Genomic DNA, 25631 nt, shown 5'->3' on the forward strand with positions numbered 1-25631 from the left:
TTTTCAAGATAATGTCTGATCTTTTTGGTCAAGCCGCCAAAACAATAAGTCAGAAGAGAAACATGTTTTAATGTTCTCACCATGTAGTCTTATCAACACTAAAACAACACCAGAACAATGCTGGAGACAGTAGTCACTCACCTCTATGTGATTCAAGGTCCTGATTCTCCTGGTAATAACCAGACCGTGTGAAGATATCCTCAAAGTTAGACAATGATACGCTAGATTCATCAGAGGACGACTGGGGAAATGTGGATTTATGGTGTAAAGCACAGTGCACATGATCAAGCGGCAACACAGTTAAAACTGACTTTATTGCCGCCATAAACTCTGATAGAGGAGAGGGAAGCCGAGCGTCAAAAGGGAGAGTGGGAGAGGGAGACCGAGTGAGGGAGACATATTTGATAAAGAGAGCGAGAGAAAGAATGAGAGCGAGGGAATTACGGTCGACTACAGAGAGCCAGGGAGGAAGAAAGAGAAAGAAGGGAGTGAGAGAGTGAGTGAAGGAATGCAGAGAAGACAGAAAGTGTGATAGAGCGAGTGATTGAGAGAGAGAGAGATGGAATGAGTGGCAGAGAGAGAGAGATCAAGCGATGGAGAGAGAGTATGTCTTCGCTGTCTTGATGTGCAGTGACTTTGTAACTTCCTGTGATCAGTGTACACTGCACGGTGCTTCTCGGAGTGCAGCTGGCGGACGAGGGAGAGAGAGAGAGAGAGGGGTGTGCTCAGCCGCAGATTAGAATACATTTACAAGGCTGACAGACACCCTCCCACTGCGAGACACGCTGCCGTAATAGAGAAAACGCTCCCCACTGCCCGCCACTATTGATAGATAACAAGGTTAAACTCCAGAAATCATGCTGACTGCATGAGCTCCAAGGTGCTACGTGGCGTCGCTAAATCTGACACCTGAAGTCAAGCACAGATGGCAGCTGATTGATTTTGGCCTTTGGGAAATGAGAGCAACCTGTTTGTTTCACTTGTGGGAAAACGGGCATTTTAGGGGTTAATTCCATGGGAAATCAATCAAGCGCAAAGACAATTGGATTTGTGTCAAATTTTGATGTTTTCCGAAATGACAGTTTGTTGGACTGTGAACAAACTGAGTAAACTGATCTGAAAATGTTTGTCAAATCATCATGATACAGATCATTTGAACTGTCTCTTTTAATATTATATTATAGTGTCATTAACATTGAGATCCTGTACAGGCTAATTAAAGTACACAAATATTAAATTACAGTCCCAAAATATGAAAATTATTAAAATAGGAACCAACTCACATAGAGGGCAAGTGAACAGGATCCTCCATATTGTTTCAAAATGGCTGCCAAACGAACAGACAATGTCTTACCATGATGCACCCTCAACTTTTAGTACAGCTATGTTACCCTATAAGTGTTTAGTAGTGTATGTAGCCATGTGAGCGCAGTGTGTAGCCTATGTAATGTCAGAATAAGGTGCGCTTGATACCTCTTATATTTGAGAGGAAATTCTTGGCCTACTAATGATTGTGCCGTTTGTTGTCTTTTTGCACATTAACTCCTCTCCGCTGACCGCTGCATGCAGATCACTGGGAGCAAAGTCACGGTAAGTACGCCCTTTATATTATTACGCTTTATGAGTCGTGTTCCTCTCCTCCCTCCCCTCTCTTCTCCTTTCCCTTTAAAAAATATTATATTCTAGTCAGTTTGTCCCCGAATCTACAAGTAAGGTCATCTTTTTTATGGCTTACATATTTTTTGCAGAATTGATATCGCTAATAGGCTGTGATTTGGAAAGGCTATAAATTGTTGACACAATTCTTGCATGCAAATTCAAACACTTTTCAAATGAGGGATTTCTAAATTGTACAGCCTTGCAAATGAACTGGGGGCCCTTTTGTTGGTCTAAGCTGTTTCCCTTTTTGAAATGGATTGCAGACTAACCCATATTAGCATTTAAATATTGTAATACCAGGGATGAGCAATAGCTTTTAGGCAAATAATAATAATCTGCAATCTAATCTGTTTTTTGGAACGTTTTGCATCTAAATGGCTTTCATTGTGTTCATTCTTTCCTTGAGACAGCACACTGAGAGAAACGATCACTTAATTAGATTGCATTACACATAGACACACACACACACACACACGCAATGCGTTCGCTGATTGAACAGTGGAAAATATATTGAGTGCATTATTCCTCAACCTTCCAGAAAAGTTTAATTTAGCGGCGGTGTATTCGCCGCAATACATCTGCATTTGTTGTCAACACCCCCTGTCTCAATCCCACAACATTAAGGCATGTCTCCTCTGTCTCAGAAATGTACGCCGTTGTTTGTGTTGTTGCTGTCACTTTTTTCTCCCCCACTAGCTTGCAAACAACCCTAATAATCTTTAGAAATATACACTGTCCAAGGGGCTGCTGAAGTTTCTTCATTTCTCCACCACTGTAATACGGTAATTGCAGATCTGCTCTGGCAATTTCTCACAAAGTAAAGCCCTATTGCCTATTGTGAGAAGGCATTCCTGTTTTCTGGGGCAGGGCTTTTGGGAAAAAAGCTCTCTTATTGCTTTTTGGTAGTGTAAATTGTCACCTTTAATGGCGTTTTATTGCTTTCATAAGCCTCCTTCAGGATTAAGGAGGCCCAGAGGCTTAGAGGGAACGAGGACAAGGTAAACCAACCAGTACACTGTGACCTGAGCTGACACCATTTACCCTATGTAGTGCTTTTGAGACCCCTATGGGCCCTGGTTAAATCTAGTGCACTACCTAGTGAGTAGGGTGCCATTTTGGATTAAGAAGACCTGGTCTGTGCTCTACTGATGGGCCCAGACAAACCTTCTTGTATTTTGACTCACTCTAAAGACAGACGTTTTTTGTGTCGATTCTTTGCCAAACTGTTCTTTTGTGCCAGGTTATATCTGTTGCAAAAGTAGATTTTTTTAAGACGTTGTCATGAACCGAAATGTGTCGCCTTGATTAGCAGGAACAGGGTTCATTGTATGCAGGAAATAGGTTGTGATAGAGGTGTACGAAGACTGTTGATCCGAGAGCAGCAGAGGCCTAGTTTGAAGTTTTGAACTGTCTCAGTGTGCCACTCCGACAGCTCACACTTTGAAGAAGTTTCTCAAAAATCTGAGGGCGCTAGTAACATTTCCCCCAACGTCTCTGACCTCTAACCTCTCCCTCAGTCAGACTCACATCAGTGCCCCGTGGAGCAGGATAACACGGAGCTAACACTGAAGAAGCAGGGAGCTGTCAGTCTGAAGAGTCTAAAAGCTCCACTCAGAACCTAAAGAACCAGTCAAGAGAGGCGTTTAGCTCGGTTAGCCTGGTGTGGCTACGGGTAGCTTTGGCTTGGGCTGGAAGATTCCCATTTTCACGTTGTCAGTGCGGCGCCTCCAAGGGATCCTTGTGCAGTCGGGGGTGGTTGGGGGGCGGGGGGGCTGGGGGAACTGAAGGTACTATGGGGTCTGTAGGGAGCCTGCAACACTTATTCCTCTGTCTCAGCCATGAAATCTCTCTGGCACTTTCCCCAAGTAGGGGCGCGAGGGGAGGCGGGTGAGCGGGCGGTGTGAATTGGCTCTAATTCAGTCTGGCCAGTGTGTCCACATTCGCCTCCCCTACTGCTGAGTGTGTCTCATCTGCCTTTACACCTTGTTGATCGAGCTAGCGGGGGAAGATGAGGACCACAAAGTAGCTGACTGCCAAGTTTCCTGCAGGCAAACCAGACTGGTAAATAGACAGGCAGATAGATAGACAGACAGTTCTGAAGTCTATCGACCAGCTTGATGACTTCATAGGTCGTCCCTTTTTAAAATAAGGATGATTTACATCACAACTCAACCGCCACGCTTGGAACAACAGTGTTTCAATGGGTCCTGTGGTGCGTTAGTGCGAGCTGCCTTGGCACTTCAATAAACCACCAGTTACACACAGGTAGGAGCAGGGTTAGCCCCAGTTGGAATGCAGCACTTGAAGCCCCCTGTACTGCTGTTTCCAGAGAGTTTGGTTTTAAGGGGTTACACGCCCTGCCCTTTCGGAGCTGATCTGATCAACTGGAGGAGAGCGATATCCATATGATCAGCCGTCCCTGAGACCGAGCCCGTTTCCAAGGTAACATACTGGTCAGCCTACAATATGTCAAGGAGTGAGATATGGGGAGAAATGGGGGTGGAGGGAGCCTAAAACATCTCAGACCTCGGGGACTGGAGGAGTCTGTTGGATTGGTAATGGCTGACTGGGTCCATTTCAGAGAATCATGTTTTTTTTGTCTGCCAGAGTAATGGACAAAGCTTGTTGTTTAAAAACATGAATTACATCTGGCTCACCCCTGGGAAGCAAGCCTAACCGCTTCACTTGTATAAAATTGCTGAGACCTGTTTTTAAGGATGAATTCTTTTAGTGGTGTGAAAGCATGTATCGGCTGACAAGGCCTCCCCAAGGAGCGCTAGAACGGTTTAGTGACAGAATAGAGCATTGAAGTGATTGGAGGGAGTAGTTCATTTTCCCCCGAAAGTAGAGCTTCTACAGTATTCACAAGGAGGAGAAGGACATTCAACAAATATAGGAAGAACAGGACATAAAACATATTTCATAAAGGATATTCTAATGATTGGCATTGGCTTGAGTGTATTAGTGTATTATACAAGAGAATGCCTAACATTTCATTGCCAATGCTTTCTAGCATCTTTTGTTCCAATGTTTGAGGAGAGGCACTTAAAACAATTCTAATTTAAGCTGAGATTTTATGTTTCTCTCCCGATTCCGCCTCTTTGTTTCTGTGTATTCCAGAGGAAGGTTGTATTCCCAGGCAAATCAATAACCTTGGCATTTGTTTTGCCTGTTCCGCTCATTTCATTGGCCAATGCCATATCAAGCGCGGCACGCCCTCCAAGGCTTTTCGTCACCTGATGCACTCCTGCTCATTGTGTTTAAGGCCTCGATGGATTGAGGGACGGATGGATGGCTGTAGAGACAGAGTTAGAGGGAGCATCAACTGCCACCACTTCTTTCACTCGCTACCCTTCCTCGCTACCAGCAGCAATGGTTTTTGGAGGGCCTTTTGTAATAACAAAATCTGAATGAAACCAAGGCCACCCTCCCTTATCGCCTCTTCCTTCCAAGCCCCACATGTCTGAAAATACTTATTTTAGTTTCAAATAGGCTATTAAACTGTGTGTGGACCGTCAAGCAGAGTTGAAAGACTGGCAATGAAGAACTGAATCAACGGCGAGTGTCCCCGCTTGCCCCTGGCTAGTGTTCAGTATGGACTCCAGTTTAATATTTAGATTATCGCTTTTAAATGTGTTGTGAGACAGTATCTTTGTGGCGACTTGATTGGAATGACATGTAAAGTTTGTAGATTTTGGACAGTATCAAACCATTGTTTTTCCCATGACTGAAACACATTGATGTCTTAGAGATGAATGCAGTTGATTACATGGGAGATACAGTGCATTCGGAAAGTATTCAGACCCCTTCACTTTTTCCACATTTTGATTTGTTACAGCCTTATTCATTGTTTTTTCTCCTCATCAATCTACACACAATACCCCATAATGGTAAAGCAAAAACCATTTTTTATAGCATTTTGCACATTTATAACAAATAAAAAACTGAAATATCACATTTACATAAGTATTCAGACCCTTTACTCAGTACTTTGTTGAAGCACCTTTGGCAGCGACTACAGCCTTGAGGCTTCTTGGGTATGACGCTACAAGCTTAGCACACCTGTATTTGGGGAGTTTCTCCCATTCCTCTCTGCAGATCCTCTCAAGCTCTGTCAGGTTGGATGGGGTGCATCACTGCACAGCTATTTTCAGGTCTCTCCAGAGATGTTAGATCTGGTTCAAGTCCGGGCTCTGGCTGGGCCACTCAAGGACATTCAGAGACTTGTCCCAAAGCCACTCCTGCATTGTCTTGGCTGTATGCTTAGGGTCGTTGTCCTGTTGGATGGTGAACCTTCGCCCAGTCTGAGGTCCTGAGTGCTGTTGAGCAGGTTTTCATCAAGGATCTCTCTGTACTTTGCTCTGTTCATCTTTCATCGATCCTGACTAGTCCCCCATTCCCTGCCGCTGAAAAACATCCCCACAGCATCCCCACCATGCTTCACCGTAGAGATGGTGCCAGGTTTCCTCCAGACGTGACGCTTGGCATTCAGGCCAAATAGTTATATCTTGGTTTAATCAGACCAGAGAATCTTGTTTCTCATGGTCTGAGGGTCCTTTAGGTGCCTTTTGGAGTGGCTTCCGTCTGGCCACTCTACCATAAAGGCCTGATTGGTGGAGTGCTGCAGAGATGGTTGTCCTTCTTGAAGGTTCTCCCATCTCCACAGAGGAGCTCTGTCAGAGTGACGATCGAGTTCTTGGTCACCTCCCTGACCAAGGCCCTTCTCCCCCGATTGTTCAGTTTGGCCGGGCGGCCAGCTCTAGGAAGAGTCTTGGTGGTTCCAAACTTCTTCCATTTAAGAATGATGGAGGCCACTGTGTTCTTGGGAACCTCCAATGCTGCAGACATTTTTTGGTACCCTTCCCCAGATCTGTGCCTTGACACAATCCTGTGTCGGAGCTCTACGGACAGTTCCTTCGACCTCATGGCTTGGTTTTTGCTCTGACATGCACTTCTCAACTGTGGGACCTTATATAGACAGGTGTGTGTCTTTCCAAATCATGTCCAATCAATTAAATTTAAATCAGGTTGACTCCAAGTTGTAGAAACATCTCAAGGATGATCAATGGAAACAGGATGCACCTGAGCTCAATTTTGCATCTCATAGCAAAGGGTCTGAATACTTATGTAAATAAGGTATTTCTGTTTTTTATTTTATAATACATTTGCTAACATTTCTAAAACCTGTTTTCGCTTTGTCATTATGGGGTATTGTGTGTAGGTTGATGAGGGGAAAAAATATTTTAATCAATTTTAGAGTAAGGCTGTAACGTAACAAAATGTGGAAAAAGTCAAGGGGTCTGAATGCTTTCTGAATGCACTGTATATTACTTTTACGTTTCATATTTTACCTGTTGAGGTGATATTTTCATGATATTTACTCACGAAGAGTCAGGGGACAGTCTAATGGGATCAAGACTTGCTTTCTCTCATTTCAGTCATTACTAAGAACACATCTATCTTCTTCAAGCCATATTGTACTGTCTATAAGCCTATGATTCCCTGCTATAACGTCAGCAATGCAGCGCCATTAGGCCTATATTGAGTCTGTAGATCAGTGGTGTTGTTTGTGTTGTGCGCTAGGCCATCAGTCATATTCAAGTTTCCCAGGGCTCAGCACGGATTGACAGTAAAACAATATTAATTTTCATTTGTCCCCTCGTTCTTCCCCCGAGCCCTTTATTAATACTTAAATATCGAAACTTGGTACCCAGACACCTTTTTGCATACAATTTTAATGTATTTCAGTCCAACTCTAATTCAGAAATGTCAAGTGTAGATCTGATTGATTCATACTTTATACAATTCGGAGACCTTTTCTAGGATTATTATACGTCTGTTGAGTCTGTCGGAATTCGGCACCATGTTGGTTTTGAGAGAGCAAAGGGATTTAAATATAGTGCTCATGAATTGAATTAAGCAGCATTGTGCAAGAGTTTGCATTTCTGCCTCTTGACGAGACATGCTATTTATTAACTTCCTCTCTTGTCTACATGGCATTGTAGCTATTCTTTTACTCCAAGTTGGATGTTTCAACCAAACAAAAACCAAATAATTAAATGCCTGTTTATACTTCCAATGTACAGTGCATTCAAAAATTATTCAGACCCCTTGACTTTTTCCACATTTTGTTACGTTACAGCCTTATTCTAAAATTGATTAAATTGTTTTTTTCCCCCTCATCAATCTAAACACAATACCCCATAATGACAAAGCAAAAACAGGTTTTTAGAAATTTTAGCTAATGTTTTAAAAATAAAAAACTGAAATATTACATTTACATAAGAATTCAGACCCTTTACTCAGTACTTTGTTGAAGTGCCTTTGGCAGCGATTACAGCCTTGAGTATTCTTGGGTATGACGCTACAAGCTTGGCACACCTGCATTTGGGGAGTTTCTCCCATTCTTCTCTGCAGACCCCCTCAAGCTCTGTCAGGTTGGATGGGGAGCGTCTTTGCACAGCTATTTTCAGGTCTCTCCAGAGATGTTAGATCTGGTTCAAGTCCGGGCTCTGGCTGGGCCACTCAAGGACATTCAGAGACTTGTCCCAAAGCCACTCCTGCATTGTCTTGGCTGTATGCTTAGGGTCGTTGTCCTGTTGGATGGTGAACCTTCGCCCAGTCTGAGGTCCTGAGCGCTGTTGAGCAGGTTTTCATCAAGGATCTCTCTGTACTTTGCTCCGTTCATCTTTCCCTCTATCCTGACTAGTCTCCCAGTCCCTTCCGCTGAAAAACATCCCAACAGCATGATGCTGCCACCACCATGCTTCACCGTAGGGATGGTGCCAGGTTTCCTCCAGACGTGACGCTTGGCATTCAGGCCATAGAGTTCAATCTTGTTTTTATCAGACCAGAGAATCTTGTTTCTCATGGTCTGAGAGTCCTTTAGGTGCCTTTTGGCAAACTCCAAGCTGGCTGTCATGTGCCTTTTAATGAGGAGTAGCTTCCGTCTTGCCACTCTACCATAAAGACCTGCAGAGATGGTTGTCCTTCTGGAAGGTTCTCCCATCTCCACAGAGGAACTCTGGAGCTCTGTCAGAGTGACCATCGGGTTCTTGGTCTCCTCCCTGTTATTGGCCCGGGTGGCCAGCTCTAGGAAGAGTCTTGGTGGTTCCAAACTTCTTCCATTTAAGAATGATGGAGGCCACTGTGTTCTTGGTGACCTTCAATGATGCAAAACATTTTTGGTACCCTTCCCCAGATCTGTGCCTCGACACAATCCTGTCTCTGAGTTCTACGGACAATTGCTTCGACCTCATGGCTTGGTTTTTGCTCTGACATTCACTGTCAACTGTGGGACCTTAAAAACAGATGTGTGCCTTTCCAAATTATGTACAATCAATTAAATGTATCACAGGTGGACTCCAATCAAGTTATAGAAACATCTCAAGGATGATGAATGGAAACAGGATGCACCTGAGCTCAATTTCGAGTCACATAGCAAAGGGTCTGAATTCTTATGTAAATAAGTTTTTTCTGTTTCTTATTTTATAATACATTTGCAAACATTTCTAAAAACCTGTTTTTGCTTAGTCATTAAAGGTTATTGTGTGTAGAATAAGGCTGTAATGTAAGACAATGTGGAAAAAGTCAAGGGGTCTGAATATGATCCGAATGCACTGTATTCTACTTTTGGATACTGTATTACTACACACTATTACTATACTATTGTTTGCGACATCTTGGCAGCGTTTCTCCTAGATTATTTTCCATGCTTGGCTTGGCTAACCTTTCGCTAGATTCAACTGAAATGTTCTTGTCTTCAACGCTCCCCAACTCCCACTGCAGAGGAAAAGCGGAGAAGTCCCTTCTCTTTTAAGTGTGATGATCTTTTATCTTCTTATCTCTTCTCGCCTCACCTCCCCTCTCCTCTTCTTTTCTCTCCTTACCCCTGTTCTCTCATCTATACTCTCCTCTCCCCACCACTGCATTATACCTAATACAGTGCCTTCAAAATGTATTCACACACCTTTACTTTTTCCACATGTTTTGTTACAGCCTGAATTTAAAATGGATTCAATTGAGATTTTGTGTCACTGGCCTACACATAATACTCCATAATTAATAAGAAATGAAAAGCTGAAATGTCTTGAGATAAGTATTCAACCCCTTTGTTTTGGCAAGCATAAATATTTCAGGAGTAAAAATGTGCTTAACAAGTCACATAATAATTTGCATGGTCTCTCTCTATGTGCAATAATAGTGTTTAACATGATTTTTGAATGACTACCTCATCTCTGTACCCCACACATACAATTGTCTGTAAGGTCCCTCAGTCGATTCAGATTCAGATCAAGCAGTGAATTTCAAACACAGATTCAACCACAAAGACCAGGGAAGTTTTCCAATGCCTCACAAAGAAGGGCACCTATTGGTAGATTGGTAAAATAAAAAAAGCGGACATTGAATATCCCTTTGAGCATGATGAAGTTATTAATTACGCTTTGGATGGTGTATCAATACCCAGTCACTACAAAGATACAGGTGTCCTTCCTAACGTAGTTACCGGAAAGGAAGGAAACCGCTCAGTGATTTCACCACGGATCCAATGGTGACGTTAAAACAGTTAAAGTTGAATGGCTGTGATAGGAGAAAACTGAGGAAGGATCAACAACATTGTAGTTACTCCACAATACCAACCTAAATGACAGAGTGAAAAGAAGGAAGCCTGTACAGAATAAAGATATTCCAAAACATGCAAATTGTTTGCAATAAGGCACTAAAGTAAAACTGCAAAAAATGTGTCAAATAAATTAATTTTATGTCCTGAATACAAAGCGTTATGTTTGGTGCAAATCCAAAACAACACATCACAGAGTACCACTGAGTACTCATCTTTTAAAACATGGTGGTGGCTGCATCATGTTATGGGTATGCTTGTAATTGGCAAGAACTAGGCAGTTTTTTAGGATAAAAAGAAATGGAATAGAGCTAAGCACAGGCAAAATCCTAGAGGAAAACCTGGTTCAGTCCGCTTTCCAACAGACACTGGGAGGCAAATGTACCTTTCAGCAGGACAATGACCTAAAACACAAGGCCAAATATACACTGGAGTTACTTACCAAGACAACATTGAATGTTCCTGAGTGGCCTAGTTACAGTTTTGACTTAAATCATCTTGAAACTCTATGGCAAGACTTGAAAATGGCTGTCCGGCAATGATCAACAACCAACTTGACAGAGCTTGAAGAATTGAAAACATAATAATGTGCAAATATTGTACAATCCAGGTGTGCAAAGCTCTTAGAGACTTACCCAGAAAGACTCACATCTGTAATCGCTGCCAAAGGTGATTCTAACGTACTGTATTGACTCAGGGGTGTGAATACTTATGTAAAAGAGTTTCTATGTTTCATTTTCAATACATTTGCAAAAATGTCTAAAAACTTGTTTTCACTTTGTTGTTATGGGGTATTGTGTGTAGATGGGTGAGGTGTAAAAAAAAAAAAAAAAATGTGAATTCAGACTGTAACAACAAAAGGTGGAATAAGTGGAGGAGTATGAATACTTTCTGAAGCCACAGTAAATCTATTTTCAAAGGAAGAGAGACAATCAGGCTTCGTGCTCTCAAAGGTAGAGAGCTGGATCTCAATATTTTCAAGTGAACATGAAAGGGCGTCTGGAGTGGACATAGTATGCTGATATTGAAAGCATAGGGATTGCGACACTACCTGTGTGTGTGTTTTGATGTCCTGATGTCTTGTGTTTTGTAAGTAGCACTGTCATTGGCCCTGCAGCAACATCATGACTTGAACATGTCCTCTCCTCTTGGATTTGGATATTAAGGAGAAGAGGGAGGAAGAGAGAGTGTGATGGAGAGAAAGAGCCAGAGCCAAAGATAGAGAAGTACAGAGAGGGAGAGAGTGAGACATTATTGAGACAGAAACACAGAAAAAAGAAGTGTGTGTGTGTGTATGTGTGTGCCTGCTTTTCTGTATGTGATATTCTGTGTGTGTCTGGCACGCCTGCTTGCCTGTGTGTCTTCCTCTGTGTGTGTGTTTTGGCTTTGTTTGTGTCTACTTGCCTGTGTGTCTTCCTCTCTGTGTGTGTGTGTTCCTCCATGTATGTTTGTGTCTTCCTGTGGGTGTGTGTGTGTGATATTGGGGCTGTCAGTAATGGGGCTGGGTGAACACTGTCTATGCGCTCAGTGGTACATCTCCCCCCACGGCTCTCTCTCTAACACACTCCACGGCACGCCGGCTCCACAGGGTGCTCCTGCAGGCTGCATTAGGCTCCATAAACTTCATGGCATATTTTTACAACCTGCCTCTGTCTGCGATTCCACCACCGCATCCCTGCCTCCTCTGCTTTAACTGTTCACACAGCTGTGAAATTCAGTGTATCCCTTCGCTTTTTATGGTCGCGTGGACGGGCTCCTTGGTGGAGGGAAGGATTGGTTCCTTCCCTCCACCTCCACATATGTTTATATTTAGTCAGTTATTTGTTTTGGGTTATGGCCGTGTTTAAAAAGAAAATGCAAGTTGGTGGGTGATTGCTAGAGATGTCTCTCTCGGTATATCACGTCGTGTGTGTGTGTCGGTGTGTATGTATCGTTGGTGTGTGATGACTGAGTAGTCCTTTCCCTAACCTTGTCTGACTCCATCCCCTCCTGTGATGCTCTGTTGCCCATGCCAAACTCAGTACAACTCCACTATGGCGGAGCATATGTGGCTTTGCCTTCGACCGCGGGCAGCGGTCACAGGAGTGTGTGTGTGTGCGTGTGCGTGCGCACTGGGCAGCAGTTCAAAACATCTGTTGATTTCACCACTGAGTCAAGCCAGTTGCGTGGAGGAGGAGGTAGCTACTTTCCACCAGGAGTAGCTATTTTACATCATCCCAGAGAGACTCTTAGTTGTTGTTTGTTTCACTCACTGACCCAGAGGCATCGGTTCATAGGTCATAAGGACATTTCTGGGCTAAATCAAAGTCACTCCAGCTCGGGGGTGGAAAAAGGCAGTGGTGGAAAGAGCCACAGCGATGCTGGCTGATATATCATAATCCCCCCTCTTAAGCCCACCCAACTCTTCTTGGAGTTCCCCTTATTTGCACCCGCCGCAGTCAGTAAGCTCACCCGGCACATCTCTAGCAAGGTGTACCTTGCCTTCTCCCTTTCAGTCTCCTCCAACATGCTCCACTGCTGTCATACCAGCCGCACAGGAAGTAGGTAAGCCCCATAATCGCCTCATCAACAGCACTGCTTCCACTGATTTCCAGACAGTTCCCAGGTTGCTTGTAATGATTGGTGATCAGATCAAGGCTGGGTGACTCAGCGTTATAATTTCTGCCTTTGCAGTTTTCCCTTTTAAGGGCGCCCGGGAGATATAGGTCGCCCTGTCTTTTTTTTTACGACTTCTCCCTTTGTGTCGTCCTCCTAGCAAGAGAGCCTGAAGAGCTGAGAGTCCGCCCTTCCGCATAACTTTCAGGCGTACTTACCAAGAACAAACAGTACACTGTTTTGACAGAGATATTTATGACAAAGATACTTTCACATTGGCCTCTGTCTGTGTATGCATGCAGACAACGTATTGTCTGTATCGCTCCCCATTGCTATAAACACTGTCTTTAGACATTTATTGACATTAGTGTTGATGGTGGTGGCGATGGTGGTCAGCAGCATCAACAGCTTTCTGTCTCTGAGGTGAAGTACTGGAGGTTGCCGCAAGATGGCAGTAGAAGTCCATTGAACTCTCAATGGAGCAAAATAGATTAAAAAGGTAGGGAAAATGCCACTGTGTTGCTATGGAATTGGCCAAATAGGTTTTGTTCTACCTAGCAGTCTACACAGACACACATACACTCCCCGCACCACTATGTCTGGCTCCCTTATGCCATTTGTAAGAAGTTGTCTGATCTTTAAAGAGGAGAATAAGTGTGAAACGCCTCAACAGCATTCAAATGGAGCCGTCTTTCAACGAATCGATACACCGATCAGCCTCACTTTGCAGTTGAGAAAAACAACAAGAAAACAGATTCTTCACCGTTTTATTTTTCTCTGAAAACTCTAACATTGCAGACAGATATGTTCTGCTCTGCTTTTGTTCTAAAGCCTCAGACACAAGTCTCAAACACAATGGTACAACAGTGAGGAAGCTCAACGTAACACAACCTCGCCTGTTATCGACAAAGCCCCACATATTGACCAGACATTCATGTAATCAGTCCTGAATATTTTATCTGTGGCGCCAGTGTGACGAATGAAGAGAACACACTCCTCACTATAAAAATATGTTAGTGGCCACATAGCGGCACAGTAGTATCTATCTATCTCTCTCTCTCTCTCTCTCTCTCTCTCTCTCTCACTCTCTCTCTCTCGTATCTATCTATCTATCTATCTAATATATTAATCTAATGTAATGTAATCGATCTATCCCTCCATTCAACTGTCTGTATTTGGGTATTGAGGCTCCTGATACAGGACTGATTCAGAGCCACATTAGTGTGTAGTAGAGTCGTGCAATAGGCTTGTTTGTGGATGTCATGTGTTTCTCCTCAGAAGGGGACACAATCAATTACTGAATATAGCCCAGAGGGTTATTTAAGTTTTCCTGAACTGGCGATGTCCTTGATGTGGGAGATAGACTCAGCAGGTAAACGGACATCCAATCACAGTGAGCTTTTAGTTTGCCCCCCTCAGATTTTTCTCAACTGTAGCCCCTCACCTACGAATCATGCTATATCATGTTGTTTGCCAAATTGTTTGGAAGTCCCCTCTAGGAGCTCAATGTCAGGGATAGGGTTGCATTTCCACAAAAAAAAATATATAATAATAATAATACTTAGCAAGTAGAACAAAAGAAAGAAGATAAATGTTGATGCTATTATGCTCGGCAACATCTTGAAAGCGTCTTCTGATAGAAACAAACTAAAATTGTCATTTGAATTGCTCCTTTCATCTCCTCATGGTTTTTGGTTAGGCAGTTCAGCCCAGGCCTCTAGCGAAATGTTTTCCCCCTCTGTTTGCATTTCTGAACAAGCCTCCATAACGGTAATGAATTATATTATTTTAAAACCAATTGCTGTTAGTTGGGAGGCTTCTTTACCAACATTGTCATGTTCTCTGTGGAATAATGTTCTGTCATATATGCTGCTGTCTGCTGCTGCAGTCAAACTTGATGCTATTTCCTCCTATTCCCCAAACTGTCTATTCTATGCTAATGCATCTCTTTTGGTATTCAGATACCTCCCCTTTTAAACAGAAGTACCTCTCAAGGGAGCCTGATTTCCAGGAATTAGAGCAAAGTTAATGAATGACTGAAACTGTTTGCCATATTTGTATAACCGACCAAAAATACATTGTATGGCAAAAGCTTGAAATAAAATACGGGCGAAGCTGCACAGGTTACACATCGTGTTGATGGGTAGTTGTAATGAAGATAGTTGTGGTAAAGTCAATATGACCTCTACCTTCGCTGTTGAGTGTCTGAGTAGGGATAGGCGTGCTATTCTCTCTTCTATTTCACACAGGTGAATTGAGATGTTGTGTTACGTTGATTCATGATAAAATACTAGAACATGAAAGCAAGAGAACATTCCGTCTGTTATGTGGGAGAAGAAAGGGCCTACTTGTATCAACATTGAAAAAGGGGGTCTTTGAGGGAGAGAGAGAGAGAGAGAGAGGGACAGAAAATGAGGTTGATTTCCTCTCATTTTACATTTACATTTTAGTCATTTAGCAGACGCTCTTATCCAGAGCGACTTACAGGAGCAATTAGGGTTAAGTGCCTTGCTTAAGGGCACATCGACAGATTTTTCACCTAGTCGGCTCGGGGATTAGAACCAGCAACCTTTCGGTTACTGGCACAACGCTCTTACCCACTAAGCTATCTGCCGCGTATTCACATTAAATATAATGAATGGTTTGTGGTAATAAAAATTGGGTTTCTCTGAGAAGCCGACGGTATACTATACCGCATACTTTGTTAAGGTTAATTATATGTATTATTGCTTACCAAAGACTTGTATAGCCAGTGAATTACCAAGTTGTTCTGCTGCTTATCCTCTATTCTTCTTTTTTGTATGCTTGGGCCTTAATTGTCTGCCTCTCGCATAGACTTTTAGGAGGTGGACTCTGGACTCGGTTCCCGCTAGCTTTGATTCTCTGCTTTTTGTGTAATTTTTCTAATCAATGGTTTATAGGCTTGAAAGATGTGCAGTGCACAAGGATACACAATGGTGTCACATGCATATCTGAATGGTAAGTGTACTGTATCAATGTCCACAAATGAAGGCGTATCCCTATCTCTCTCTACCACTAACCCACGCACACGCACACACAATCATTAAAAGCCATGAACGCCTCTCTTTCCTAAAGATTGATTTATACCTTATTTAATAAGATGAAACGTTACCTGAAAGCAGCTTTCCCCCCTTAATTGACCAATTTTGATGCTGCTCAATAAGCATTAGTCATAGCAAACCTTGACACAGTAGTATTCTCTCTCTGTATGGCATCCACATACTCACACTCTCACACTCACCCACATCTATTGCTGATATTACTCTGTCATAATTAATAGAAGAGATATGAAATAGATATGAAATATTCAGTGTGTTTTGTTTTAGAGGTTGACGGCACGTTTCCAAAATTGCCTGCATTAGTCAGCATCTCTCAACCCAACCCTAATTATCCCACTTTACCCAGCAGCTGTCTGCTATTAGGGGCCTTTGTTCCAGATGTTAGAATGGAATTGATTATCCTAATGGCTTCAGGGGTCAAACCACAAAGATTTGGTTGCCCTTTTCTCATGGCAATGGGCCACAAGTCTTGCTGCTGTGATTGCACACTACAGCATTTCACCTAACAGATATGGGAGTTTATCAATGTTTGATTTGTTTACAAATTCTTTGTGGGTCTGTGTGATCTGTGGGAAATATGTATCTCTAATCTGGTCATACATTTGTCAGGAGGTTAGGAAGTACAGCTCAGTTTCCACTTCATTTTGTGGAATGTGTGGGCATCGCTTCCTTTTAGGTGGTTGTGGAATTTAACAGCTCTTTTCTGGATTTTAATAACTGTAGTCCTAATGCATTGTTTGGTGTTTTGCATTGTACACAAAGTATATTTTTGCAGAATTCTCTCTCTCTCTCCTCTCTCGCTCTCTCTGTCTCTGTCTCTCCTCCCTCCCTCTCTCTGTCTATCTCTCTCCCTCTCTTTGTTTTCGGTCTAGGTCTGCATCTCTCTCTGTAGACGGATGGTCAGAGGAGGTTTTGCCTTGCAAGCTCTACAGTCTGTGGACAGAGCTGCTCTCTCCCTCCCCTCTGCAGTAGACAGAGGAGAGGAGAAAGCTGTGTCACTCATCTCTTTTTCTCCCTCTCTCTCTCTGTGTCTGGCCTCCGGACCTCCGCCGGAGTTTGTGGAGCTTCTGCCGGCGTGCAGTGAAGCCACCGAGGCATCCTGCTCCCATTCACTCCGAGATTGGAAAAATAGGGGAGAGGGGGAGAGAGAGAAAGAGACAAAGAGGGGCAGATGGACAGAGAGCAGTAGATAGGGAGAGACGAGCAAGCACAGACAACAGAGTGAGGGAGAGAAAACAGAGAGACAGAGAGAGGTGGGCTTGCCTGTTGCTCTGGCATTGTCCTCCCTTTCATCACATAAGTTTTTCATGACTGATCGGTGAAGGGTGAAGTTACCCCTAGATGCTGATCTTATGGTTAAGGTGAGGATTGGGGAAACTTCACCCCGGAGCAGTCGGATCAGTCTCTTAAAACGGGGACATGTTTCCTTTTGGAAAACGATGAGAGTGGGCAGATCTCTAATGACTTAATCTATACAAAGATCATCAAACCATGGGCTGGTGGTGTCTGTACACGGATGGATTCCTCCAAGTCCCCACATTAGTCATGGCATTAATGAATTAGCTAGAACGGTGTGCCATATTATTTATTATTGCTCCTGAGGATGGCTTTCTTGGGCTATTTATATACTCGGCACTATCTATTTAGTTAGTTTGTTGTTCTGTGGGGGGAAGATGGATGGTGTGTTCCAAATGACACCCTATTCCCTATGGGCTCTGGTCAAAAGTAGTGCTCTATATAGGGAATAAGGTGCCATTTGAGATGCAGCCAGAGTCATTTCTATTATTGAAAATAGCCGTGTGATAAAGTGTCAGCCACTTTAGTGTCTCGATGTTTGACATGCTTAACCACAACTTGAACCCGGGTCCCTATTTGGCAGACATTGTGACCCCCTTCCCCCTCTACCATTTACTCATCCTAATGGCTTATGAACCGAGGCCCCTATTTGGCATCCATTGTTGCTCCCCCACCCATCCACCCCACCATTTGGAGCCAATCTAATAGCTTATGAAGGCAACATAATGATGTGTGGGCTTTTGTTATTTGCTTTTGTTCACAAAACACTTCCCTGGGTTATTGCATTTTTACGGATGGGGGCCTTGATCACTCATATTACGGGGCGGTGTAAATAGGAGTCAATAAATTACCCACAGATTAAAGATGATGCCCTCACTTTGGGCCCCTGGGCACCATTCGCCATGCATAGTTAACACGAGTCTTTTCAAGTGTACTAGTTCAATCATTCTAATTCCTTTTCCATTTGCCTTCCTCCACTTCTGCGGACTTCTCTGGCTGACATTTGAATGCGGCACAAATATTTGTGTGTGAACAGTAGGCTGGATAGCTGGTGTGAGAGAGGACAGTCAAGGTGTTTCCTGACCTAACAACCAAATAATAATTATTTGAAAACAAACCAGCCTTTGCGTTTAGACCGGGCTGATTAACATGTGTTATTGTCTTGCCCGTCTCAAGGACTTTGTCCATGTGCTCAAGTTCAGTTTTTTGTTTTATTGGGAGAAGTTTCGGGCGCCTTCTCTCAATAGCTACAGTGCCTTCAGAAAGTATTCAGATCCCTTGACCTTTTCCACATTTTGTTATGTTACAACCTTATTCTAAAATTGATTACAAAAAAATGTTTTCCTCATCAATCTACACACAATACCCCATAATGACCAAGCAAAAACTGTAAAAAAACAAACAACATATTACATTTACATAAGTTTTCAGACCCTTTACTCAGTACTTTGTTAAAGCTCCTTTGGCAGCGATTACAGCATTGAGTCTTCTTGGGTATGACGCTACAAGCTTGGCACACCTGTATTTGGGGAGTTTCTCCCATTCTCTGCAGATCCTCTCAAGCTCAGTCAGGTTGGATGGGGAGCGTTGCTGCACAGCTATTTTCAGGTCTCTCCAGAGATATTCGATCGGGTGCCAGGTTTCCTCCAGACGTGACGCTTGGCATTCAGGCCAAAGAGTTCAATCTTGGTTTCATCAGACCAGAGAATCTTGTTTCTCATGGTCTGAGAGTCTTTAGGTGCCTTTTGGCAAACTCCAAGCTGGATGATCAATGGAAACAGGATGCACCTGAGCTCAATTTCGAGTCTCATAGCAAAGGGTCTGAATTCTTATGTAAATAATGTATTTCTGTTTTTGTTTTTATTAGGGCTGTCAAAAATAGCGCGTTAACGACGTTAATTAGTTGTTTGCTGTTAATTACGTCAATTTTTTTAACGCATTTCACGCATGCGCAGTGTGACAAATTATTCAGGTCAGGAAAGTGGTTGGGAGCTAGAGGCGAGATGGAGCAAGGTGAGCAAAGTGGGCCTATTGACGGATTCAAATATAAAAAGAATGATGATGGTACAGTTAACAAGTACAAGGTTATTTGCAAGATTTGTAAGAAGGAGTTTCAATTTCACCGGAGCTGTTCAAGCTTGAAGTACCATGTCAACGCCAAACATGCGTTTGCTGGGCCGTCAGATTCAGCAAGTGGTTTGCGCCAGACCACGCTGAATGTTTGCAGGCAATTAACAAAATCAACCTCAGATAATTTGACCAACACAATAGCAAAATGGATTGCAAAGGATTGTAGACCCATTAGCATTGTAGAAGACTCAGGTTTCCTTGATGTTTTGCAAGTGGCGTCTCAAGACTCATTCTATAAGCCACCGTCAAGAGCCACAGCCAAAGACAAATATTATGGTGTGTAGTATGTTTCAGCTTGATTTAAAACACCATTATTTGGCTGTGTTAATAAACAGACATAATATGAAAATTATGTATCTGTGTCCTGTTATTTATCTTTTGGTATACATTTCAGAAAAAAAATGGTTAGGATTCAGGTGTAATTGCAAATAGTGATTAATCATGATTAATCCACTGAAAATTCTGATTAATTTGATTAAAAATTTTAATCATTTGACAGCCCTAGTTTTTATATTAATTTGCAAAAATTTCAAAAAACCTGTTTTCGCTTTGTCATTATGGGTTATTGTGTGTAGATTGCAAAAAAAGTATATATTTAATCAATTTTAGAATAAAGCTGTAATGTAACAAAATGTTGAAAAAGTAAAGGGGTCTGAATTCTTTCCGAAGGCACTGTATGTTTCCATTAACTTGTCCAATGTCGACATTTAGAACGTTCGCATAGAAAATGTATTAGACAATTGCCTGCTATGGTGTGTTTCCATTTAACAATCTTGTGTCGATTAAAAACAGCTGGACCTTGACGTAATGACTTCACACCTAAAAATTGTTGAATAAAAATAGTGGTTGAAAATAGTGGTCCATTACCCATTTAGGCAAATTGTGCACTAATAAATTGGTGGCAGCCTGTTTGCCCTCCCACCTATCTTTTTCATGTCTCAGGTAGCCTGCAAAAGCCAGCATGGAATGCAAGAATTTACTAATATTTGCCATATTCTAATAATTATCATGTGCTTGCACATATCGCCACGGTCCATGCTGTCGTGAAACTTGCACTCCTGTAGATCTGAAATAATTGGATGGTGAATCCAGCCAACCAGAAAAGCAAGGCCAAACAATTCAGCCATTCTTGAAAGTCAGGACAAAGATCCTTCAAATAAACATTATTTTTATAGTTGAAAAATAGATTCAGCAGGCAGTAGGCATTTAGAATTAAATGTGGAGTGGAGCTTCAGAGTTACAGGACCAGTCAAAAGTTTGGACACATCTACTCATTTCAATTAACAGGTGTGCCTTGTTAAAAGTTCATTTGTGGAATTTCCTCCCTCCTTAATGCGTTTGATCCAATCAGTTGATGTTGTGACAAGGTAGGGGTGGTATACAGAAGATAGCCCTATTTGGTAAAAGACCAAGTCCATATTATGGCAAGAACAGCTCAAATAAGCAAAGAGAAACAACAGTCCATCATTACTTTAAGACATGAAGGTCAGTCAATACGGAACATTTCAAGAACTTTAAACGTTTCTTCAAGTGCATTCGCAAAAAACATCAAGCGCTATGATGAAACTGGCTCTCATGAGGACCGCCATAGGAAAAGAAGACCCAGAGTTACGTCTGCTGCAGAGGATACGTTTATTAGAGTTAACTGCACCTCAGATTGCAGCCCAAATAAATGCTTCAGTGTTCAAGTAACAGACACATCTCAACATCAACTGTTCAGAGGAGACTGCGTGAATCAGGCCTTCATGGTCGAATTGCTGCAAAGAAACCACTACTAAAGGACACCAATAATAAGGAGAGACTTGCTTGGTCCAAAAAACACGAGCAATGGACATTAGACCGGTGGAAATCTGTCCTTTGGTCTGATGAGTCCAAATTGTATATTTTTGGTTCCAACCGCTGTGTCTTTGTGAGACGCAGAGTAGGTGAACGGATGATCTCCGCATGTGTAGTTCCAACCGTGAAGCATGGAGGAGGAGGTGTGATGGTGTGGGGGTGATTTGCTGGTGACACTGTGTGATTTATTTAGAATTCAAGGCACACTTAACCAGCATGGCTACCACAGCATTCTGCAGCGATACGCCATCCCATCTGGTTTGCGCTTAGTGGGGCTATCATTTGTTTTTCAACAGGACAATGACCCAAAACACACCTCCAGGCTGTGGAAGGACTATTTGACCAAGGAGAGTGATGGAGTGCTGCGATAATGACCTGGCTTCCAAAATCACCCAACTTCAACCCAATTGAGATGGTTTGGGATGAGTTGGACCGCAGAGTGAAGGAAAAGCAGCCAACAAGTGCTCAGCATATGTGGGAACTCCTTCAAGACTGTTGGAAAAGCATTCCTCATGAAGCTGGTTGAGAGAATGCCAAGAGTGTGCAAAGCTGCAAACAAGACAAAGGGTGGCTACTTTGGAGAATTTAAAATATAAAATATATTTGGGTTTGTTTAACACTTTTTTGGTTACTACATGATTTCATGTGTTATTTAATAGTTTTCATATCTTTACTATTATTCTACAATGTAGAAAATAGTAAAACAATAAAGAATAACCATTGAATGAGTAGGTGTGTCCAAACCTTTGACTGGTACTGTACGTGTTAACATCACAGGCCCTGTGTACCTTCAAGATTATTCGGCAATCATAATTTGTTTGGAAAACACAGTTTCCATCATAATTTGTCACAATAGGAAATTGGAAAACATTTAAATGCACCCCTGTCGAATGGATCAAAATCTTGTCGATCTTTAGAAAATGTCTCCTATCTGCCGTTTCCATTACACATGTCGCAAATATTTTTTTTGCCGCGTAAACCTGGGTCAATGGAAATTCAGGAGGGGATTGAATGTCTCTGCTGTAACCAAGAAGCTTGATCTTTACATCTAGCCACTTAGCTAGCAATTTAGCAAACCAAAAGCAAGCCTGGATCCCTGAACTGGATATAATTTATTTGACACATCTTTGATTTCTTATAGTTATACATAATAGTTATACGTAATAGTTATAAGCAGTTTCCTTGAGTGGCGGGGGTACCCCCAACCCATCACACCCCGGTATATGGTAATCTAATCAACTATTCATATATTTTCTTATTGTTAGTCTATTTTTTTTGACTCGACGAACCCAAACAATCTCCTACGTTTCTTTAATCACATTGGTTGTATGGGTCTGTTAATCATCTCTCGATATTATGCTATCTAACTTTATGTTATCGGGCTATATAAGTTAATGCATTGTTTTATGTTATCTTGTTTATATGATACACACATCCACTCAAGGAAACTATTTGCACCGATTCATTCAGATAATTGCAAAGTTGGGTATTTTTCTAATGTTGGTAGGAGCCTCACTAGATTAGTCCTAATTAAATATGATTTTTTATATTATTTATTATCGGTGTAACTACAAAATTAAGATGAGTGGATAACAACATAAGTGTTGTTTCTAAGTTTTAACCACTTCCTCTCCAATTTACTGGAAATCCGTTGTCCAAAATAAGTGTAGCACATTGTTTGTATTTACTCATTCAAAACATGCTAATGTGATTAACCCTCTAAAACACCACCAACAAGCCCACTATATTATAATAAATAAAACATCTTGCATAATTACTAGTGGCCCTCTTCATCTTATTCAGGATATAGCATCTCGGTGGAGATATTAATATAATTATATTATATATATATATATACAGTGGGGGGAAAAAGTATTTAGTCAGCCACCAATTGTGCAAGTTCTCCCACTTCAAAAGATGAGAGAGGCCTGTAATTTTCATCATAGGTACACGTCAATTATGACAGACAAATTGAGCAAAAAAAATCCAGAAAATCACATTGTAGGATTTTTAATGAATTTATTTGCAAATTATGGTGGAAAATAAGTATTTGGTCACCTACAAACAAGCAAGATTTCTGGCTCTCACAGACCTGTAACTTCTTCTTTAAGAGGCTCCTCTGCCCTCCACTCGTTACCTGTATTAATGGCACCTGTTTGAACTTGTTATCAGTATAAAAGACACCTGTCCACAACCTCAAACAGTCACACTCCAAACTCCACTATGGCCAAGACCAAAGAGCTGTCAAAGGACACCAGAAACAAAATTGTAGACCTGCACCAGGCTGGGAAGACTGAATCTGCAATAGGTAAGCAGCTTGGTTTGAAGAAATCAACTGTGGGAGCAATTATTAGGAAATGGAAGACATACAAGACCACTGATAATCTCCCTCGATCTGGGGCTCCACGCAAGATCTCACCCTGTGGGGTCAAAATGATCACAAGAACGGTGAGCAAAAATCCCAGAACCACACGGGGGGACCTAGTGAATGACCTGCAGAGAGCTGGGACCAAAGTAACAAAGCCTACCATCAGTAACACACTACGCCGCCATGGACTCAAATCCTGCAGTGCCAGACGTGTCCCCCTGCTTAAGCCAGTACATGTCCAGGGCCGTCTGAAGATTGCTAGAGTGCATTTGGATGATCCAGAAGAGGATTGGGAGAATGTCATATGGTCAGATGAAACCAAAATAGAACTCTTTGGTAAAAACTCAACTCGTCGTGTTTGGAGGACAAAGAATGCTGAGTTGCATCCAAAGAACACCATACCTACTGTGAAGCATGGGGGTGGAAACATCATGCTTTGGGGCAGTTTTTCTGCAAAGGGACCAGGACGACTGATCCGTGTAAAGGAAAGAATGAATGGGGCCATGTATCGTGAGATTTTGAGTGAAAACCTCCTTCTATCAGCAAGGACATTGAAGATGAAACGTGGCTGGGTCTTTCAGCATGACAATGATCCCAAACACACCGCCCGGGCAACGAAGGAGTGGCTTCGTAAGAAGCATTTCAAGGTCCTGGAGTGGCCTAGCCAGTCTCCAGATCTCAACCCCATAGAAAATCTTTGGAGGGAGTTGAAAGTCTGTGTTGCCCAGCGACAGCCCCAAAACATCACTGCTCTAGAGGAGATCTGCATGGAGGAATGGGCCAAAATACCAGCAACAGTGTGTGAAAACCTTGTGAAGACTTACAGAAAACGTTTGACCTGTGCCATTGCCAACAAAGGGTATATAACAAAGTATTGAGTAACTTTTGTTATTGACCAAATACTTATTTTCCACCATAATTTGCAAATAAATTCATTAAAAATCCTACAATGTGATTTTCTGGATTTTTTTTCTCTCATTTTGTCTGTCATAGTTGACGTGTACCTATGATGAAAATTACAGACCTCTCTCATCTTTTTAAGTGGGAGAACTTGCACAATTGGTGGCTGACTAAATACTTTTTTCCCCCACTGTGTATATATATATATATATATATAGTTGAAGTCGGATTTACTATGTCAATTATGGATCAAATCACTGTGATCCAGAAATAACATTTCTAACTTGTGTTTTTGCTTTTTATTTATATTTTTTGCTGTATTTGACAGAGGTGCTGGGGCTATTTTGACGTCGGAGTTGGGCAGGGGTAAAGGTGGGGAAACACACAGTATCTAGAAAGTACTGGTAATCATTGTCACCTACTGGAGTCCACAGTGCTTTGACATACTACCCCTGATGTGTGCTGTGAGGAGCTGTGATACCTGGGGATCCCATGGCCATGACCCCCTTCCTCCTGTCACAAGAGATCATCTGGGCTTCTGCTAAAAAAGATCCTAAATCCATAATTACACCTACAATTCCCCCACTGAAGGCTTCCAGTTCAAGGCTTAGATTTGTGTGATGCAGTTATCAATATCAGTGGCTAGATCAGGGGTTGGCAATTTTGGGGGGGCCAATTTCTTGGTGAAAAGCAATTTACGGGCCAGAAACAGGGCAGTTTTTAAACACTTTTAGGTCCATTATAATATCTAGTTTTAAATGTGGCCTGGAGTGTTTTTTTAACACCTCTAATAATATATATATATATATATATATATACACACAGTTGAAGTCGGACGTTTACATACTTAGGTTGGAGTCATTAAAACTAGTTTTTCAACCACTCCACAAATTTCTTGTTAACAAACTATAGTTTTGGCAAGTCGGTTAGGACATCTACTTTGTGCATGACACAAGTAATTTTTCCAACAATTGTTTACAGACAGATGATTTCACTTATAATTCACTGTATCACAATTCCAGTGGGCCAGAAGTTTAGATACACTTAATTGACTGTGCCTTTAAACAGCTTGGAAAATTCCAGAAAATGATGTCATGGCTTTAGAAGCTTTTGATTGGCTAATTGACATCATTTGAGTCAATTGGAG

At 42.1% G+C, this 25631-nt stretch overlaps 1 protein-coding gene across 1 annotated transcript in view; it reads left to right on the forward strand.

Annotated features, from left to right (window-relative positions):
• Nucleotides 1-25631, forward strand: part of LOC121535952 (protein diaphanous homolog 2-like) — a 726045-nt gene that overhangs the window by 108425 nt on the left and 591989 nt on the right. The window contains exon 5 of the mRNA XM_041843185.2: nucleotides 1570-1590. Within this exon, the coding sequence (XP_041699119.1) occupies nucleotides 1570-1590 (21 nt within the window). The remainder of the gene's footprint in view (nucleotides 1-1569; nucleotides 1591-25631) is intronic.

This window comes from Coregonus clupeaformis, chromosome 2 (assembly GCF_020615455.1).
Source record: "Coregonus clupeaformis isolate EN_2021a chromosome 2, ASM2061545v1, whole genome shotgun sequence".
In the NCBI taxonomy this organism is placed as follows: Eukaryota; Metazoa; Chordata; class Actinopteri; order Salmoniformes; family Salmonidae; genus Coregonus; species Coregonus clupeaformis.